Source organism: Pseudocercospora fijiensis (assembly GCF_000340215.1).
Source record: "Pseudocercospora fijiensis CIRAD86 unplaced genomic scaffold MYCFIscaffold_7, whole genome shotgun sequence".
Classification (NCBI taxonomy): Eukaryota; Fungi; Ascomycota; class Dothideomycetes; order Mycosphaerellales; family Mycosphaerellaceae; genus Pseudocercospora; species Pseudocercospora fijiensis.
In genome coordinates this window covers 2,136,712-2,156,141 of record NW_006921538.1, presented here as the reverse complement: position 1 = coordinate 2,156,141, position 19,430 = coordinate 2,136,712, and the positions used below count along the sequence as shown (strand labels likewise).

The following is a 19,430-nucleotide window of genomic DNA, read 5'->3' as shown; positions in this document are numbered from 1 at the left end:
TCCACTACCTCTCAAGGCTTCCTCACAATAACCTCCCCATGCAGACACCCAAAATTCGCATCTTCCGTCTCAATCCACTCCTCCCACCCCTTCGCCATACTCTCCAAATCCCTCTCCTCATACCCCAACTTTTGCGCCTTAGCCCTCATATCCTCCCCTCGCAATCTACTGACAAAAGTCCCGCCCCAAACCGCTCTCTCCTCAGGCGTCGAATAACACCAAGTCCCCATACTCGCCTCAATCCTTTCCCTCTCGATACCCGCTTGCATAACCAAAGAAACAAGCCTAACACCCGTATCCGGCGCTCCACCCGAAGATTCCATAACCCGCCGAATAAGTCGGTGAAAAGCGCTCAATTCCTGCGTCTCAGGATAAAAACTCCACATCCTCATATCACTCTCCCTCAACGCCACAATCCCCCCCTCAGATTTACAAACCCTGACCATCTCCCGAATCGCTTTGACAGGATTTTCGAGATGCACGAGAACTTGTTGCGCATGCACGATATCGAATTCTTCGTCTGGGAACGGTAATTCGTAGATCGAAGCCGCTTGACACGTCATGTTCTTTACTCCTGCGCTTTCCGCGTGGGCTCGGGCTTGCGTCATTACTTCTTCCGAGAGATCTGTGGCTGTGATTTGCCCTGAAGGCATGTATTTGCTGAACGATGCGGTTATGGTTCCCGGTCCGGCGCCGCAGTCTAGGAGTTTTAGGGTGGGGTTGGAGTTTGAGGCGGCGAGGAGATGGGGGATTAAGAAGGCGGAAGAGTTTTCGGCGGTTCGCCAGGTGTGGTTTTGGATGTGGGATTTTTTGTAGCCGATTGTGTAGGGTTGGGGATGGGATGGTTTGGAATGTTCGAGGGAAGCGGGGTTGGTCTTGGATGCCATTTTTTGTTAGATGTCTGGGAGTGGATCTTGGGGTATAGAGGCGTTCTGGCTTTGTGACTGCTTCTGTGAGCTTGCTGTATACTTCGATTTATCAGAGCAATTTGGTGATGTTCGGGATGATGCTTGGAGATACGGCGAAAGGAAGGCGTGGCAACTGTAATAAACATACTTACGCTGCGCTGTGTCCCTAAAACAGTCTGAATCTGTCAATGCCTATTCTTCAGCAGACACGTCGCCACCTGTAGCGAATGTTGAAAACGATGAATGGTTGATGAAGTAATGTCTAGGGTGTAGTTAGGCATACTCCTTACCCTAGTCGAGAATAGGTCTAGACGCGGTCTTTCCCGCCAATCTTCACTACCTAGGATCTTTCTTCTTCGTCACCAAAGACCGCGCCTACAGATTCCCTCGGCAACGTTAATAAGAACGAAGCGCTTCCCATCTAGCTCTCGAGAATTTGAGATCCGTCTTTTCTAGACTAAATGCATGACATCCTGCTAGCCTCTGTGCCGTCCTATGCACCTTCTACGGTCTACCTCTCTTATTACTTTACACTCATTGGGTTTAGCGACCTGAAGATGGCTTTATCGAAGAGACTAAGGACAAATATCGCAAACTGGCTATTCTGTCCTTAACATGGATGAGTGTTGTATGTGTACTCTGCCTTATAAATAGCTTACTAACTAGGTACTTTGGCTTAAAGTTATATTCGAATCGCACTAATAATAGCTGTACGAAGCGCCTAGATAGAGGTCTAGGCGTATCGATACGAGGTTTCTTATTCCCAACACACCAACTCGTGCCCAGAAACATCCACCAGGGCATCCAATTAGGCAAATGTACAGACCTACATTCGATAGGCGTTATATTCGAGCGTGCCTCCCTCCCGTTATATACAATAGGAAGATTAAATAAGCATCGACAACCGACTGGAAAGCAATCAGCACTCTCGGTCAGCAAAATTCTTAAGCACCCGCTGGAAAGCGCCGCCACAACAAAGCACCATGAAGGCTACTCAGTTGATCCTCGGCTTATTAGCATCCATAGCCATCGCCAAACCGACTTCTGTGCCCTCCTACGACACGTGCGAAGACAACGCTAAAAATGAAGAGAATCGCGACAAGGTCAAGAATAACTATTGGATCCATCAAGATGTAAAACTCAGGCGCCGATCTGGAGTGAAATCCTTTCCAGTTCCAAACAACATACCTGAACCAAAGCGCTCAGAGTGCATCAATCAGCACAGGACATGCGAGAATCCTAGCAAGACATACAACACCAATCAGCTGGAGAACAAGTGTGGTTGTGAATTGATTCACTGTTTAGGTATAGATTGGTTTGCAAATGTGGGAGCATACTGTGTCAGACTCCAGAACAACAACTGGAATGATCTACCAGGGGATGAATAGATCTTCTCCAAGTCCTTCGCGGAGACAACTTGCAGGCAGTCTTTCTTAAATGTCAGTTGACTCGTCGATCTTTTGTCGTTGGAGAAGTCTGATCAATAACTTGGTGAATCGAGCTCCTGCTACCAACAAGTGTGACGCGTCAGCTCAGTCACATGACTATCACATGACTTCTTGGCAGGAGAAGGATTTTCACACTGTATTTTAGACCATAGAATAGCAGAACATAGGCAATCAACGAAGTCATATTGATAATTGAACCGCTGGCAAGGCAGTATAACGTAAGTAATCCACTGCGCTGTGCGTGATAACAAGTCGCAATCACAGCCCGAATGGATGGCATAGCTTTTTATGGTAGATGGTGACTCCGGCGTGGTTCGATGACTCAATACAGGCATCATCTGCTTCCAGGGCTCGGAGGCTCTTCCACAAAGTATAATGATACTACCGAAACTTTGCAAGAGGCTGATGTCGCTTGAAACGTGGCCAAGTTTGCAGCCAACGAATAACAGCAAGTAAGTCACCATTCTCACGAGAAGTGCGTGTAATCTTTCCTCGATTCTCGTGTCTGAAGGCCCTTGCACCACTGAGCTGAGATCGGCTGAGAGCCTCTTGCCCGAAAAGGAATGCCCTGACAGCGAGCTGGGATGTTCCACCAGGCTCTACTTGAGTCTCTTTGATGAAACAGACGTCAATGCTAACAAGTATGGCAACAGCACGAACATCTTCGTGAAGTTTCCAAGGACAAGACATCAGGAGAGTCATCAAAATGACACAAAGATATAAGCAGACTGCACTGCCTCCTGTTCTGGAGCAGAGACCACAGAACACCAAAGATTGCAACAGTACAGCAACACAATCCCACGACGCTCGCTTATCGTATTCAACATCAATAATCCTTAATCAACACATAAAGTCAAGATGCAATTCAAGTTCCTTGCCCTCCTCACTCTTGCTGCAACTGCGTTTGCTTTCGAGAACGCAGCCCACACACCCAACGGCGTTGACGTAACTGACGCCTGTATGGTCGCCTGGCAAAACTCTGGAGCGATGGCGAAAGACGCGACCGAGGAGACCAAGAACAAGGCTGGTTGTGCTCTCAAGAAATGCTGGGGTGGCAAGATTTGGGACCCGAAGACGCAGCAAGATTGTGCGGCATGTGAGAAGTTGGGGTGGAAGACTCCAAAGAAGGGGTGAACGGCCTTTGAAAAAGAATGACATGATGGTAAGTAAGACTTTCTGAGAACGGGTGTATCACTGTTCTTCTTGCTGACCACTGCATCCCAGGCTGAAGTTGAGATTGTCGGCATGATCAAAATACGGAACGGGCATCGGCGGCGATTGTAGATGGTGGTCTGGAGTTAGCGTTATATTCTTGGTGGTGTAACTAGAAAAGATCATTGCTTCGTCCCGTTCATTGTGGGACTCCCCACATGCATACCTTTGGCTTCGGAACAAAATACCATTGACCAGCCACTTCATTTTCTCTTCCTCGAACGATTTTTGATCGGACTGTTTGTCTACTTCTTGCATGTTGTCATCCCGACTTGGATCGCTGTGATGCTTTGATGCCTGAAGAAGTGACGTTGACCGTGCCAAGCCAAGCTCATATCAGCTTCATCAAACTCTACATCCATATCGCAGCCTCGCATCGCGAGCGTGTCTACCAACAAGTGCACGTGATGGACACTCAGATCTCGGATTCGACGATGAAGTGCTTCTATCACTGCCGTCATGCTCATCATGTACTGGACCGCTATCTCATAGCCTGGCCTTCTCCTCCAAGACATTTCCAATCCAGCTCGGTTTGTCTTCCGGAAACAACTCCATTATAGGCCTCATTTTCATCCCTTCAAGATTCCCACAGTGTAAAGCCACAAAGCCCTTGATCGCAGAATTCGTCAAATAAAGCGACGATCCCTACACATGCAAAATCAGCACCCGAAGAACCAGACAAACGAGTCAAAATGCGACTTTACACAATTCCCACAAAAGTACCGCGATAGCGTATTCCCACTCTTCGTGTCAGAGTCCTTGTACGCTTTCAAAAGATTCTTGCCCTCGAGGACTTTAACCTCGGATTTCGTGAATCTGTGATTGTGCATGAATGAGCTTCCGGAGGTTTGCTTGCAGTTATTGCAATGGCATAGCACGGAGCCTTTGTCTTGTCCTGTGACTTCGATTCTGATCGATTTGCAGAGACATTGGGATGTTCTGGTTGCGATGATCGGCGGGGCTTTGGTTGCCATTGTTGTGCTGTTGTTCCTGATTTGTGAGGGAGTGAAGAAGGACTTTTTCAGGGGAGTTGTGATGACGGTTCTGTGTTTCTGGATCTTGAGAATGGCTCTTGTCATTGATAGGTGGCTTGAGACTGGTGACTGTGAGAGGAGGTGTTGTCATGAAGCCTGGGATGTTCTTGGCAATGGGAGGGAGTGAGTGGAGAAGTTTGCCGAGGCTGAAGCTGACGGCTCAGCTTCTTCTCCTCGTTTTGCACACGACATCGACGCCGATAACTTATTGTTCATCTTGTCGTCGTCAAACTCATTACTAATCTTCTACGGACTTCTGGACTTACATCTTTCGACTATGGCTCCTCATTCCCTATCCGACGCTTGCGAAGGCTGCGTATCTCGAGGTTCCATGCGACGAGCCACTCGCCCGAAAAGGCCGCTCCAACGCATTATGCGCAACGGCGACGGCGACGGCGACGGCGTTCATTCGAAAGCAGAGGCATGAAGTCGACGAGAGGACGGGCTTAATCAAGTGCAGAAGATGTTCTGCGGAGAAAAGAGGTGGTCCATGCTAGCCCAGACCACCGTGATGGTCGGTGAAAACTCTTATCAGTGTAGAGGATAGCATCTTCTGTTCGCAAAGAGCACATTTTTGTCAACCCAACACCCATTCTGACAGCTCCGGAAGTGTTGCTGTCAGAAACATGCTTGGATCTGGTTCCGTCGCCATGAACGTCGCAGGCGGCCAAGGGTGAGGTGTTCGGAAGTGCTCACCTCAAACCCATCTCCAAGGCGGAAACGACCATCCGCACCCAGCGCGTACCTCCGCCCTTTACACTGCGTACCTGTCTCTGCCAGGTCACAGTACCCCGATGCGGATAATTTGGATGCCTCCGGAAGTGTTGGCTACCAATGGTTCCGTACCTGAACGATGATGCTTCTTGCTGTGCTTCGCCTCTCACAAGCCTGGCAGCTCCGGAAGTGTTGCTGTCAGCTGATATGATCGGATTTGTGCCTCCGGAAGAGTTGGCCAAATCTTCCCTTACTGCGAAGAACGCTTTTAGAGCTATTCCCTGAGTTATACCTCTGCGTCCCGAGCATACTTGAGCCAGCGTCCGGAAGTGTTCGCTACTCAGTCTTGCTCATTACCATTGGCTGCCTTAGACGAGTTCGGAAGTGCGCTCGTCCAGGCTCGATTCTTCGAGCGTGTTTGGAGTATCATGCAGACCCGTTCAACATACCGGGACGTCCCGTGATCAGGCTGAGAGACATCCAATTACGATATGCATCACTACTATACGACATATCCTGGACCACGCCCCAATGATTCCTTCGATTCCGTCTTGGGTCACGTGACCGTGATGCCACACCTTGCAAACTCTACATCTCAACCTCATTCCGATGTTCAAGAAGGCAAGCTGCCTCGGATTGCTGGCACATGCTTGTGGCTACCTGAAACTGTACACCCCGTCATACGCAGGCCTGACCGCCGCCGCCGCCGCCACCGCCGCCTCCCATTCCGGATGAGACTCGCTGTCGCTGCGCCAGTTGTGCTCAGGTCGTCGTTCACAACAACGTCCTGGCCTTTCACACCCACCTTGGATGCAGTTCAACACTTCTCCATCTCTGTCTTGGTGTTAATCATCATCCTAATCCCTTGGATTGTGATCAGGCGGTCAATCCGCGCTGCTATCGCTCTCTCCCCACCGCGCATATGTTCCGGCCAGACCAATAGGAAACGTTATCTTGCAAACCTGCGATAATGGAAATGCCAGACTTCAGGCGCAAATTCCGGCCACCAGATACATAAGGGCAGCTTTTCTCCAGATTTCACTCTCTTTCTTTTCCCTCAAAACACAGATCTGGAGCCCTTTCGCAAGGCCATCTGATATTGTTCTTTGTCTCACGTGGCTTTCGCCAAGCCTTTTCAACTTCATCTCACTTCTCCCCACCCGCCCTTCGTTCCCTTAGCAACATGAGTCCTTACCTCAGCGGTGGCACCGACCATGATGATAAGGTCAAGGTGACCAATACTGCCACGGTATTTCAGCATATCCATGCTGATCCGGCTACTCTCCCGCCTTCTCTGGATCCTTTCACCATCACAACACAGAATGGCTTCTTACCTTTGCAGACGCCAAAGGTCGAGCTTCCTTCCGTTTTTGCTCCACTCCAGAAACTATGCGACGATATGCCAATTGAAAAACTTGATGGCACCCCTGGACTGCTGGCTACATACAAGCTTGGCCCCATGATCGACGAGCAGAAAGCATTGCCTGACTTGAACCATGAGATTGACAACCTCATTGCCTCGGATGGCAAGCCTGACCTGACTGCCGTCTCTGCCGCCTTTAGAGACTACTCTTTTCTGGCATCCGCCTATCTACTTGAGCCTTGTTGGAAGCAGTGGAACATCGATGGCACATACGGAACTGGCCGTGAGCTGCTTCCCAAAGAAATCGCTGGTCCGCTTGTCAAGTGTGCCAAGCTGTAGGTATCGGCAGAAATCTAGCTCGGATGCATCAACTAACAGCGTAACAGCCTCGATGTGCCAGCGTTCTTGGCGTACGCTGCCGGCTATGCTTTATTCAATTATCGCTTTTCCAACTCTGCCATCGGCGCATCCGAATATAGCAACCTACGTCTGATCAGAGCATTTGAAAAGGGCCTTGACCCAAGCTCTTCGGAGGCTGGCTTCATCTTAACTCACGTTGATATGGTCAAGCACACCGGACCGCTCATACAGGGCGCTGTGCAGATGCTTGATGCCGTGGCGGCAGATACCGGCAGCTCCACTGTCAATGACGCCTTCGAGCTTCTCCTCAACACCATGCGCGTAATCGAAGACTCCATGGAGGGCATGTGGAACCAGTCACGACCAAAGGACTACATCAGCTATCGGACTTTCATTTTTGGCATCACAAACCAGCCGTTCTTTCCCAATGGTGTCGTGTACGAAGGTGTCGACGGAAATAAACCACAGTACTTTCGTGGCGAGTCTGGTGCAAATGATGCCATCATTCCATTGCTGGACTCGCTGCTTCAAATCCCAATGCCTCAAAATCCACTCACCGAGATTCTGAAAGACTTCCGCGGATACAGGCCGAAACCACACCGAGACTTCCTTGCCTATGTGCGATCTCGTGCGGAGGAGATCGGTGTCAAAGAGTACTGCTTGAAAGATCTTCAGACCAAGGTCTTGTATCTGCGTCTGTTGGAACATGTGCGAAGCTTTCGCTGGCGGCATTGGCTCTTTGCGCGCGAGTACATCATCAGGCGCAGTTCCCATCCGACTGCTACTGGAGGGAGTCCGATTGTCACATGGCTACCTAATCAATTATTCGCGGTCATGGAGCTCATGAGATCTATCTGGGAGACAGTCGATGGACCAGATAGGGAGGCGCAAGGTAAAAGTGTCAACGAGATGATGAACAATGTGTACGACAGCTATGAGAAGCTTGACAAAGAGGTGGAAAAGTGGTGTCAAGATCGCGACTGGGATAGGAAGAGGATCTTTGTTCATTGAAAGTGCTTTTCTTGATAGAACGTGCAACGCTTTTATATTCCCGCAGCCGGCTCCATGTCGACCAATCTTCGTTTGCTTCGCCAGCTGAAACCACGTACTGCGCCAGGAGGAATACTGGGCCGGATCTTGCCCGCGAAGACAGCCCAAACTTGCAGCTGAACCAGCTGAACGTAGCTCTCACAAACGATACATCGGCGAACGGCGACATGTTTGTGCCGTCTCGTGGATTGCCGGTGGTCGTTGAAGATACCACTTCTACGCCCTTAATGTGGAGAATAGTAATCCTTCGCACACTTCCATCGGTCAGCTTACAAAGTTCAGTCGGGACAGGAGCCACAATGTCCTATTGCCGTTCCGACTGCATATGAAGGAACAACGACGAGCAGCTATACACCGCACGTTTCAAAATGAAAAGCCAGACACATAAAGGCAGGATGTCTTGTGCCACGAAGTCGAGATGCGGCCACACTTCATCAATTGGACACGATCTATCCTACCATGACCAAACGCATCGACACTCCGCACATGGAGGCGCTTGCTTCATCACGAATCCTGGTGATTGGTGGCACTTCAGGCATTGGATTTGCAGTAGCTTCTGGAGCGATCGCAGTCAACAGCCAAGTCTTTGTTACATCCTCGTCTCAAGACAAGGTCTCGAAAGCAATCTCACGACTGCAGTCCCTCTATCCCGATAGCAAGGTATCCGGCATATCTGCAGATCTCTCATCCGCCGATACCGTCGAGGCCAATATCAAACTTGTCCTTGACGAAGCCGTCAAGTTCACAGGCGGACCTTTGGACCACATCGTCAGCACTGCCGGAGCACGATGGGATCCCGTCAAGCTCGACGAAGTGACAGCTACCACAGCCATCGACCCATCAGCACAGACTTTGAGACTGATCATGCCACTCATGGTCGCCAAGCATATCGCCAAGTATCCGGGACAATACATCAGTGTCTCGACAAAGAGCTCCTTAACGATGACATCGGGCATTCTCGTCAAGCGGCCTCAGCCCGGAATGAGCTCTCTTATACTGGTTGGCGCTGGCGTCGAGGGGCTGAGCCGATGTTTGGCTATCGATCTGAAACCTATCAGAGTCAATCTTGTCACGCCTGGTGCTATCAATACGGAGATGTTGGACGCTCGATGGAAGGAAGTCAGGGAGAAATTCGCGAGGTCGACGCTTGTTGGTGAACTTGGTGCTCCTAACGATTGTGCGGAGGCGTATTTGTTTGCTATGAGGAGCAAGTTCTTGACTGGCCATGAGATCATTATTGATGGTGGTACTTTGTCGATGCTGCCTGTCGCCGCATAGGCTTCTAAATGGTGGATGCAAGAGGTCAGCGCTCGAGGGCTTGATCTCGCCCAGCAAGAAGCTATTACAAGAGAACATATGCAAATCCGCAATTCGTATTATCAGCCAGCTTCGAGAACCTCTGTAGCTTGTTTGTAAGTTCAAGTGCGTTGCTCAGCAGTTCAAGATTCGATATTCCATCAACGGACAAGCGACCTCCCAACCATCGTATAGACTTGTTTGGAAACGAGGCAGCTGATATAATTATACGGTAGGGCCAGGTCCCTCCACCACTACAAGCAATATACGAGCATCACTCAGGGGCAATTCGAGCCGAAGCTGTAAATAAGACGCAAGCCCAACCAGCTCGTATCTCAAAGGTTAAGTTTTCAACAATCACCTCTACGCGAGCGCCGAACGTTCAGGAATCAGAACTGCTGACCGTCGAACTAAATTATCAAGAAGAAGAACTTAGAGTGGAAATGAAATACACCCTGATTAAGCGTGATAGCGGAAGGGGGTAGTTTCTAAGAATAGGATCTAACTGATAGAAGCTAGTGTACTACCTAAAGGAGCTATCCGCACCTTTAACAAGTTTACATCTAACGTTTTTGAGCTAACTGCCGCTTACGGGGATTACCCCCGTCCGCTATCTCGCTTAATCAGGGTGTATGGTCTTGCCCCTGCGAGTGAGGCTAGGTAATAATGCAACTATGCCAGTCTATGCGTATCCAACTTCCAAGCCTGTCCTTGAAATCACTCGCTCGCAACGTAAGCCTATCAGTATCGGCCCTGTCCTCGTCGGTACGCCTCCCTGGTTGTTGATAGGTTGATCAAAACAGTAATGAGTCCATGGGCACTCTAACCCCTTTCTACGGTGGTGAATCTTCCAGCTGGCTGGATCACAGAGTCAAACGCATCTAGGTCTCATGTAAGTTGTATTCAGGTGGCTTCATTGTTTGCTTTTGAGAGGTTAGATGTCAAGACATTGCGGCGGTGGGACATTGCGAGTGGATCAAACAGTGTTCCTCCCCGTGTGCCTCTCTCACCCCCGACATTCCGTTTTGACGAGGTTCGGTGTTCTTCCTAGTTCTTAGTAGTGACAGAATGGTGTCTATCTTAAGCAGTGAAACTGAATGAGCTGTTATATATCTGTCAAGAACAATCCCAAGCATGGATAGAACGAGGAGACAAGCCAAATCGAGGATACGCTTGCGTGGCCATCTGGTAGATAAGTCCCGCGTAGGATCGTATTCAAGCGCATCCCATGTTTCTCTACGCAGCAAAACAACGATGCTGAGATGTGAGTTCCCAGGAGTGTTCTGCAGCATCAAATAGAAGTTCATTTGGAGTGCTCGAGCGTCGAAAGAGGCACGTGTTGTGCTGCACCGTGCTGAAATACGGTCATCTAAACCCGGTCACTCTCCAGGTGCCCCAGTCCATTATCCCATGAACTTCACTAATCCCGAGATTAGCCAGCGCTAGGCTGCTAACAGTGCACCCTTTCCACTTCCGCCTTTCTGAATCTCCTCTTCCTTCTAATATAGATTATTGTCTTCAAACACGCCGCAAGCTTGCGACAAGCTAACGCTCTCCTTTGGCAAACTCGCTCAGTTTCGATCATACCTGACAAGCGCCTACTGAACGTCCGACGGCGCGGCCAAGAACGACCATTTTTGGTATTTGGCGACATTAATCCGGAACCGGAAGGTACGGCAGGAGAGACCTAGTGAGGAGGTTGTTAGAACGCATGGGCTAACCTGTAGGGCCGACGCAGGAGATCTGTTAGCTTCGAAAGATCGCTGGAATTGTAGACGTGCGATATATAATTAAATCCAGGTACGCAGTCAAACCTGACTCTTGCTCCGCCTCTGCTTACACGTTCTGTTTTTCTAGTCATTCGTTACCTGTCACTCATTAACCAACAACACACTTCATTCACGCAAAATCGCACAAGACAACCAGCAATAAATCCTTGCCGGCATATCGGCATATTCTTTCGATCGAGCGGAGCTCACCTTCATCACCATGCACACTGCAACTTTGATCGCCGCGCTCTTCAGCGCCTCAGTCTTCGCGGGCCCAGTTGTCAAGGTCCGTGATGATAACGGGAATCCAAAAAGCCCATCCGGCCCCTCTACATACGGCGGAACTCCACCGAGCCCAGTAAGCCCATCCGGCCCCTCTACATACGGCGGAACTCCACCGAGCCCAGCAAGCCCATCCGGCCCCTCTACCTACGGCGGAACTCCACCGAGCCCAGCAAGCCCGTCAATCCCTGACAGTCCAGCTGGCTATGGTTCATCATCACCACCCAATCTTACTCCAGTAAGCCCATCAAAGCCTGCCATTCCACTTGGCTATGGAGATACTCCATCGACCCCAGTGAACCCATCATTGCCTCCCAGTCCCGCTAGCTACGGCTCTAGTGGCGGAACTCCACCGAGCCCAATAACACCAACAGTGCCTTCAAGTCCAGCTGGCTACGGCTCACCAAATCCATACGGCTCTACTGGCTCTGGCTACGGCTCGCCAAATCCATACGGCTCTACTGGCTCTGGCTCTGGCTCTGGCTCTGGCTCCGGCTCCAGCTCTGGCTCTGGCTCTGGCTCTGGCTCTGGCTCTGGCTCCAGCTCTGGCTCCAGCTCCAGCTCTGGCTCTGGCTCCGGCTCCGGCTCCGGCTCTGGCTCTGGCTCTGGCTCTGGCTCTGGCTCTCCAGTGACCAAGACCATCTGCGGCGCTACCGGCTTCACCAACTACACCGTCAAGTCCGGCGACAGTCTCACGACCATCGCCAAGAACTTCAGCTCCGGAATTTGTGACATTGCTGCGTACAACAAGATCACGAACCCGAACTTCATCCTTAATGGCCAGGCCCTGCAGATCCCACTCAACTGCACCAAGCCAGACAACACGACTTGCCTTCCCCCACCATCACCAAACGCAACCGCGACGTGCGTCGCTGGTCTTCCAAACGCCTACAATATCCGCTCCGGTGACACTCTGACCGCCATCGCCAAGGACTTCAACATCACCCTCGCCTCCATCCTCGCCGCCAACCCCAACATCACAAACCCAGATCTCATCCAAGTCGGCCAGCAACTCAAAATCACAGTTTGCCCAAACAGCCGGTGCGACTCGGTTGGCTCTTACATCATCAAGTCTGGTGACCTATTCGTCGACTTGGCCACGAAATACAAAGCCACTGTTGGACAGATCAAGGCTCTCAACCCTACCGTTGACCCCAGCAAGACTGCCCCTGGTGACTTGATCATTCTCCCGCAGAACTGCCGCAATGCCACCACTCCGAAGGCTTAAGAAAAGTTGTGGTGGGATGTCTCTGGGATCGCAATCTCAATCCTTGCGTACAGGGCCGAAGAAGAAGAATAAGCATTGGAGGAAGCAGCACCACGACGATGAAACATGTTTCTTTGTCTTTTTTTTTGTTTTTTTTTTGGAAAACTGTAATGTATCATAGCCAAACCGCAGTAGTGTCCTGTCCATAAGTTCTGAAGCACAGGACTTTCAAAAGCGAAGGTTCTTTTTTTTCGTGGGATTCCTTGGTCGTTGGGTCATGAGTTGTGTTCGTGGGTCTGCTTCGTAGTTCTGGCCCATATCGACCTGGACCCGCACCTTCGTAATGTGTTTCGCATGGGTCAATATCAAGAAGTAGCAAAGAAAGCAATACGAATGAGTAAACAGATCTATGGCTAATACTTACTAGGAGTATACGATTTTGCCGACGGCGTGCTGCTCTCGCATGCCACTGACGGAGCAGGATCCGTCTGAATTGCAGCATTGCGGCTCCCGATTCCCAATTCTTGCAATGAGTGACAGACAAACGGCAAAAGTCGGTAGCAAGGAAGACGCGATACGCGTAACGCGAGTGAATGAATCCTTGTCGCTGGAGAAGCAGGTGGGACCGGAAATTGGAATGGAGGCGGAACAGGGGAGAGGGCTCGAGATGGCCTTGTAATGGTCGTATTGAGAATCACGAGAATCAGCTGCTGAGATGAAGGGGAAAAACAACCAGCTTGGCAGCTTGCAGTCAAGGTCTTATATGTGTGATGGGATAGGACATGCGACTTCCTGATGCATCGTCGTCAATTCAATCTCGCTTTGATCATCTCTATATTCTACAGGCTTAAAGCCCTCCCTCAATCATAATATCCAAATGCAGCGCTATGCAATTCCGTGCCATGCCATGCAATGCCCACAACGCCTCGCTAAACAGTAAAGTCCCCTTCCACGCGAGAACGCTCAAAATGCCGCCATGTCGCTTACACACGGGCAATGAATCAAGCGAGAACTCCATCCTCCAACATCTCCTTCAACAGTTCCCCTCCAGGTCCTTCCAGACTCGCATTCAATTCCTTCATACCCACAGCACTCGCAACTCTCCTTTCGTCGCCGATTCGCTCGCCAGCAAATGCATTCTTCTTCGGTCTGCCAGGTGTTCTGCTCGGTGTCATGGGCGTAGCAAAGCTGCCATTCTTGCCATCGACTGCCGAAAGCAGACTCAGTGTCTCGAGGCCTGCCAACACATCTCTGAATTCTACGCTTGAAAGTGCGTGGAAGACGTTGTCTCGCTTACAAAGCTTCGTGTAGGCTTCGAAGAGCTGCTTGACCGAAGGCGCAGAAGTTTCTTTCTTTGATGGTGTAGCGAACATGATTCGGTCGATCTGTGTTTCGCGCTTTTGCTTCTCGAGCGCTGCAAGCGCGCAAAGGACTGCCTTTTGCTGCAAGTTGAGGCTGGTGAGACGTTGTGTTGCTCCATTGCTGAACACCTGGGCGGTGACCTTCGCCATGTGTGCGATCGTTGCTTTTGGAGCAGTCTCCATGGTGTATGCAGCTTTCTTGCTCGGCGAGACTGGAGATGAGAGATTCACATTCTCCATCAGTGGCGTCTTCGAAGGACTGTTCTCCGCAACTGCCTTTAAGTCTCTTTCGCGTGTCTCTTGATCCACCTGATCCACCGCTCGTTTGCAAATATCGAAAGCTTTTCGCAGGTCCCCAGTTTGAGCCGCGACCTTCTTCGCGCAGAACTGAATCGCTGCTGGGTGCAGGAAAGGCACGACCTGCGCTTCTCCGCCTGCAAGACCCTTGAGCTTTGAAGTGATGACTTCCGCGATTTGTGCCGCGCTGTATGGCATGAACGGGAGGAGCTCAGGCTTCAAATTTCGCGCCTTTAGCCGTGGGAGGAAGCGATCTGTGAGATCCAGCGCGTTGGCAATGCCAATCAAGATCAGGCGGGAATTCGGGTGCATCGACCATTCAAAAAGGCCGTAGAGGAGTGAGAGGTCCAAATCCACAAGCACATCCACCTCGTCTAGCACCACCAAATACTTCTTCTTATCCTTCGCTTTCCCTCGCACAAACGCCGATTTGAGATAGTCAAATCCTGCATCTTCTCGCAAGTCGAGGTCGTCGGACAGCTTCTGGCTGAGATCCTTTGTGTTTCGTACGCTCATGCAGTTGACGACAGAAGTGGGTATGCTGCCGTCTTTGACGTGCTCCTCGATCACCTCGTTCAGAAGCGCGCTCTTGCCTGTGCCAGGCGGTCCTGAGATATAGAGGCATCCCGTCGACTTCGACTCGATGGCGGACTGGATGAATGTAGAAAGTTCTGCTCTTTCGCTGTCGCGTCCGATGAGCTTGCCAGGATCTGAGCATCGCGAGAACAACTGCCTTGCTTTGTTGTAGACTGAGGCATTGGAAGGCGTGACCGGTGCTCTGGCGGATCTCGGAGTAGCTTGACTGGCGAGAACTCTGTGCCGTGGAGTGATGGGCACTTTCTTAGACAGCGCGTCGCGATGTCTCGGCGTCTTTGGTGTATTCTCCTTCCCTCGGTCGTCCTTGCCGTCCTGATATACGCCAATTGCCGACTTGGTCACTTTAAAGTGGCTTCCGAGTTTGACAGGCGAGACTTCTGCACGAGATTCGAGCGCGCCGTGCTTAGCAGGCGCTGTTCTCGGAGACTGACGCGTCTTCTTCTTCGGTGGCTCGACCACATCGACCTCCATCTCGTCGCCCGATTCGCCTCCATCTTGTCGCTTGACAACGAATGGATTCTGGTTCTCATCATTCGGCTCGTTGATTGCTATTCTTCGCTTTGCGCGGGATGATGTGGTTGCTGCATCTTCATGCGAGATCTCGAGGCCAATGCGCTTTCCCGTCTTGCGCGTTGACGGCGTCGCTGCTGCTGGTGTAGGCGCAGCGGCACTTCTGGTGCGCTTGCCGAGTACTGACATAGTCGCAACTGCTGGTGTATGCGTGTGTGGGCGGGAAGCAATCGCAATGCAGTGTATGTGTGGTGGGAGAAGGTGGGATCGACGAGACTCGGCCTTTCTTTACGCGTCGCGTCGCGTACAAACGCGCTAGCGATAAAGTGGTGCCAAGCAATTCACGCCCAGCCACCTTCTCCTTCACACGCGCCTCGACCATCACTCTTGTTCATCAACTTCAAACAACGCCATCATCAGAGAACATGGCAAGTCGAAGCGGATGGAATTCGCAGGGCCTGTCTCGATCTCGAAACAACTCCTACATATGGCTGGTAGGACCTGCGAGCACGCTTCTTACCGCGAAAAAGAATCAACGCTGCCCGCGTTGTCTTCATATCTTGACACCCAGTATGGATGGTCTCAGGCGGCTGGAAAGGCCGCTTACCCATGCAGAATCAAAGAGCAACATCTTGCTTGCTCCTGTAATCGCTGCTGACATCGTTGGCGGCAAGGTAACGCTGTAGGCGTGTGTAGATCGACATAAAGAGTCAAGGTGGCCGCAGGTCAAGAAAAATGATGTATCGAATCGCTCAAGGTGGAGAGGAAACACAATATCTCTGCTTCGGCTGGCCTTTCGGTTGGAGAGTTCGAAAGAGCCTTGATGCTTGACACTATACCTCGCTCGGTGTGCAAGAAGATGCTTCTTCGATGAGACTGAGATCTCGGCTAGCACTGTAGTCGAACATTGAGAGATGGGCATCTTCTCTCAGGATTCGAGAAAGTAGCAGGTCATCTTGTCCACATGGAACTTGGTCTTGACGCGCCATCACTTTTTCGCAGAGCTCACACGCTTCCGCAGAGCTCACATGCCTGGTTGACCGGTCAATGGCCCAATATGGACACCACTCTCACATGCTACTCACTTCAGTACTGAGCACAAGCACAGATCCATTTCACTCCATTTTGCCAACTGGTATTTCAGTCTGCATCCAGACTTCTGCACACCATCTCAAACCACATCTCGACACCAAACCACCTTCACACAAACATCCATCATGGACATCAACAACTTCAACAACATGGATACGAATACTCTCCACAATCTGCTTTACCGTAGCGGAGAGCTCGAGGCAGAGCTTCGCTACGTCAAGGAGCAGCTGGCCGAGGCTCGGAATGCCAACCAATTCCTCCTTGCAAGACTCTCTGCGCCATCGAGCGATACCTACTCCGAAAGCAAAATCAATGCTAGCCTCCAGCAGAAGTACGAGCGTGCAATCCACGAGAACGTCCGACTCAAAGCCCAACTTGGTCTCGCGCCGAGTGTTGCTCTCAAGGGTCGAATCGGCATTCGGCCCTCTTATCATCGACGCAGAGACAGTGTCGCTTCAATATCCGAAGCATCTCGTGAAGGCACACAAGCTACTGTAGATGAGCTCCTTAGCTTTGAGGAGGACGATACGTCAGCACTTGAGACTACACTCCTCCAGCCTGTTTCACACGACACCGTCACTACTCTGACTCCTAAGAAACCAGAGAAGAAGAGAGACACTTTCGGACTGGGCATTGCCCACTCTTTCTCCGCCGACACGAATGACGATCTTTTCGACCAAGACCATCCTCCAACTTCTCATCGCCAGAAGCTGCACGGCTTCGAGATCAAGTACGGCGATGGTACATCAGCATTCGTCCCTACCCCGATTACCGCACCAATTGAGCCTGTGGCTCCTCTTCCGTTCCACAATGCAGAGCATATGCGCATGATGGGGATGGCTTGCTTTCTGGAAGATCAGACGCCTGAAGAGCGTGATCGAGCTTGGCATCGACATGCTGTGAACCATCCCCGTCACAATGGCTATGAATACATCCAATACTATGAGGAAGTGATTCGGCCAGCGTACTTGGAGAAAATGAAAGCTCGAGGGCAAGCACAGGGAAACGCTCGCTTAGCCACGGCATCTCCACAGGCTGAGGTTGACCATGAGCCGGAGCGAGAGAAGGGCGAACCCATCGATCAAGAATTGGAAGCTTCTGATGAGACGATGGAGGCGAAAGGCAACGAGACACAGCCATCTGAGGTGGATTCTGTTTCCCCAAAGCCAGCAGATCCAGCCTCGTTCGATCATCTCACCGTGATCACTGCGAAGGAGGACTTGCCACCGAAATCAGTCGGCATCGATGCAGACACATCTCCACAAGTCGTGCTTGAAGTGCCACACCAGCTTGCGCTGTCGACGCACGCGGAGCAAAAGGCACCACAAGAAGTTCAACGTGCCGTAGACTCTGATTTGCAGCTTCCATTACAGCATGACACGGCTGAGGCACCTCCTCGCTTCCAGCATCGAGATCGCGCACTCGGTCAGCGTCCTCGATTCATTCCAAGGGGCCCACAGGAACTCGAAGAGCTGTTCGCAACCTCGCCTCCGGAGAACATTCATACCTACCGAGCAGTTACAATCTCCAACATCCCAAAGTCAGCCACACTCCACGACGTCCTCTCCAACATCCGATGCGGCAGAATCTTCTCAGCCATCCTCCACGACACAGCTGGCTTCCGCACCAACCCACCGATGGAGACAAATGTAGTCACCGTCACATTTACATCAGGAAAAGACACGAAAGACTTCCTCAAATCCTGCGAAACAAACTCAACCTTCACTCTCCCAACTACTCACGCGACTTTCGAAGCCGCTGTAGCTTTAATCCCAACAATCACCCGTCCTCTCCCACCCTGGATTATCTCAAAAATGAAACTCGAAAACCTTAGCCGAGTCCTCTACATCCACGATCCGGAAAAGACGTTCCCGCTCGATCGAGTCGTCGAGGAGATGATGCGTGGAGGAGCTAGAAAGCCTCTGAAGGAGAGCTTCGATGCAGAAGTCCCAGGCCTGATGCTCTTCGAGTTCGCGAGCCTTCAAGAGGCTGTCGACGCGCGTAGAGCTATGGAGAAGAATTTCAATTTCTTTGGAAAGATTGGTCGTGGATTTTCGACGGATCCTTGTGAGAAGGCTAAGGGGTCGAGGGAGGGTGGAGTCGGACTTGGGGAGGAGGCGGTCGAGGCTGGAGGGGGAGGAGAGGAGTTACTTATGGAATGTGGAATTAAGGGGGAGGGAGAAGTGGAGATGGTGGAGGGATAAGGGAAAAAAATTTGCGCGAAGGATATGCTATTGAGACTTGAGGGGTCGGACAGGGAAAGCGAGTATTCATTTTTGGATTCACTGTGGCTCTCCGAGCATCAGCAGAAGCCAAGACTCTGCACCGCACATGTCAATTGTGCTGAGATTAGTAGATGCATACGATACTTTGAATATACACATACACACCCTCACATCTCCATCACACACCTAACGCCAAGACTTGTAAGCCAAACTACCTCTTCTCACATTCCATCTCCCCGGATTCCCAGTTGCGATACGATACGTTTCTTCTTCAGTCTCCACAACACCACTCTTCTTGCACGCCTTCGGCATGTCTTGAGCTGCAGCTGTAGCCTGCGCTTGCTTCCTTAACCTGTGTTCAAGCCTTCGAGCAGCTTTGTTCGCTTTGCGTAGCGCTCTGTACCCATGGCAGTATCGGGAGTGATCACCACTTCCATATGCATGATAATCACAACGTTTGCAATGCAGTAGCTGTGGTGATCGAGGCGGAGACGCGATGTTCGGGGGCGATGGAGCAGGCGGCTTGAGCGCTGCAAAGGTGACTTCGGAAGGTTTGGGTGTTCTATCGACTTGAGGTCCAGTACTCTCGGGCGGCTCCTTAGTATTGGTCTTGGAACGGTCAGAAGTGGTCTCGCTGGTATCAGGTGTGCTCCCGCATGGGGCACTATCGCGGTCCGTCAACGATGGTTGTGCGACAGAGCTGGT

General features: G+C 51.1%; 9 protein-coding genes across 9 annotated transcripts; 4 read left to right on the top strand and 5 right to left on the bottom strand.

The window, feature by feature from the left end:
* Nucleotides 1-11: 11 nt before the first annotated feature.
* Nucleotides 12-887, bottom strand: MYCFIDRAFT_78002 (uncharacterized protein; the record flags this gene model as incomplete). Its single annotated transcript, XM_007930733.1, has 1 exon — nt 12-887. The coding sequence occupies one exon, from the start codon at nt 885-887 to the stop codon at nt 12-14; it is 876 nt and encodes a 291-aa protein (XP_007928924.1).
* A 1,454-nt stretch (nt 888-2,341) lies between these two features.
* MYCFIDRAFT_177203 (uncharacterized protein) lies at nt 2,342-3,603 on the bottom strand (the record flags this gene model as incomplete). Its single annotated transcript, XM_007931056.1, has 7 exons — nt 2,342-2,439; nt 2,465-2,556; nt 2,588-2,716; nt 2,748-3,089; nt 3,118-3,162; nt 3,204-3,248; nt 3,284-3,603. The coding sequence occupies 7 exons, from the start codon at nt 3,601-3,603 to the stop codon at nt 2,342-2,344; spliced, it is 1,071 nt and encodes a 356-aa protein (XP_007929247.1).
* Nucleotides 3,604-4,054: 451 nt separating this feature from the next.
* Nucleotides 4,055-4,542, bottom strand: MYCFIDRAFT_31314 (uncharacterized protein; the record flags this gene model as incomplete). Its single annotated transcript, XM_007930584.1, has 2 exons — nt 4,055-4,213; nt 4,273-4,542. 2 exons carry the CDS (start codon nt 4,540-4,542, stop codon nt 4,055-4,057), a joined length of 429 nt encoding a protein of 142 aa, XP_007928775.1.
* Nucleotides 4,543-6,499: 1,957 nt separating this feature from the next.
* On the top strand, nt 6,500-8,068 carry MYCFIDRAFT_56678 (uncharacterized protein; the record flags this gene model as incomplete). The annotated part of the gene is made up of 2 exons (XM_007930667.1): nt 6,500-7,014; nt 7,066-8,068. The coding sequence occupies 2 exons, from the start codon at nt 6,500-6,502 to the stop codon at nt 8,048-8,050; spliced, it is 1,500 nt and encodes a 499-aa protein (XP_007928858.1). The 3' UTR covers nt 8,051-8,068.
* Nucleotides 8,069-8,575: 507 nt separating this feature from the next.
* Nucleotides 8,576-9,367, top strand: MYCFIDRAFT_30750 (uncharacterized protein; the record flags this gene model as incomplete). The annotated part of the gene is made up of 1 exon (XM_007930562.1): nt 8,576-9,367. The coding sequence occupies one exon, from the start codon at nt 8,576-8,578 to the stop codon at nt 9,365-9,367; it is 792 nt and encodes a 263-aa protein (XP_007928753.1).
* A 1,522-nt stretch (nt 9,368-10,889) lies between these two features.
* MYCFIDRAFT_212004 (carbohydrate-binding module family 50 protein) lies at nt 10,890-12,902 on the top strand. The gene is made up of 4 exons (XM_007931055.1): nt 10,890-11,056; nt 11,124-11,185; nt 11,243-11,468; nt 11,517-12,902. The coding sequence occupies exons 3-4, from the start codon at nt 11,375-11,377 to the stop codon at nt 12,662-12,664; spliced, it is 1,242 nt and encodes a 413-aa protein (XP_007929246.1). The 5' UTR covers nt 10,890-11,056; nt 11,124-11,185; nt 11,243-11,374; the 3' UTR covers nt 12,665-12,902.
* Nucleotides 11,242-13,444, bottom strand: MYCFIDRAFT_208526 (uncharacterized protein; the record flags this gene model as incomplete). The annotated part of the gene is made up of 5 exons (XM_007931054.1): nt 11,242-11,504; nt 11,553-13,050; nt 13,091-13,166; nt 13,215-13,401; nt 13,433-13,444. 4 exons carry the CDS (start codon nt 13,442-13,444, stop codon nt 12,819-12,821), a joined length of 507 nt encoding a protein of 168 aa, XP_007929245.1. The 3' UTR covers nt 11,242-11,504; nt 11,553-12,818.
* Nucleotides 13,445-13,662: 218 nt separating this feature from the next.
* MYCFIDRAFT_116102 (uncharacterized protein) lies at nt 13,663-15,489 on the bottom strand (the record flags this gene model as incomplete). The annotated part of the gene is made up of 1 exon (XM_007931053.1): nt 13,663-15,489. A coding segment is annotated over one exon (1,827 nt), but the record flags the coding sequence as incomplete, so codon positions are not given.
* Nucleotides 15,490-16,625: 1,136 nt separating this feature from the next.
* MYCFIDRAFT_198517 (uncharacterized protein) lies at nt 16,626-18,704 on the top strand (the record flags this gene model as incomplete). Its single annotated transcript, XM_007931052.1, has 1 exon — nt 16,626-18,704. One exon carries the CDS (start codon nt 16,626-16,628, stop codon nt 18,702-18,704), a length of 2,079 nt encoding a protein of 692 aa, XP_007929243.1.
* Between the last annotated feature and the right edge of the window lie 726 nt (nt 18,705-19,430).

Excerpts from the sequence above, each read along its gene's own strand:
- MYCFIDRAFT_212004 (XM_007931055.1), top strand. The coding sequence starts at position 11,375 with ATGCACACTGCAACTTTGATCGCCGCGCTCTTCAGCGCCTCAGTCTTC. Across the intron at positions 11,469-11,516 it reads TGATAACGGGAATCCAAAAA|GCCCATCCGGCCCCTCTACA; the intron begins GCCCATCCGGCC and ends CGAGCCCAGTAA.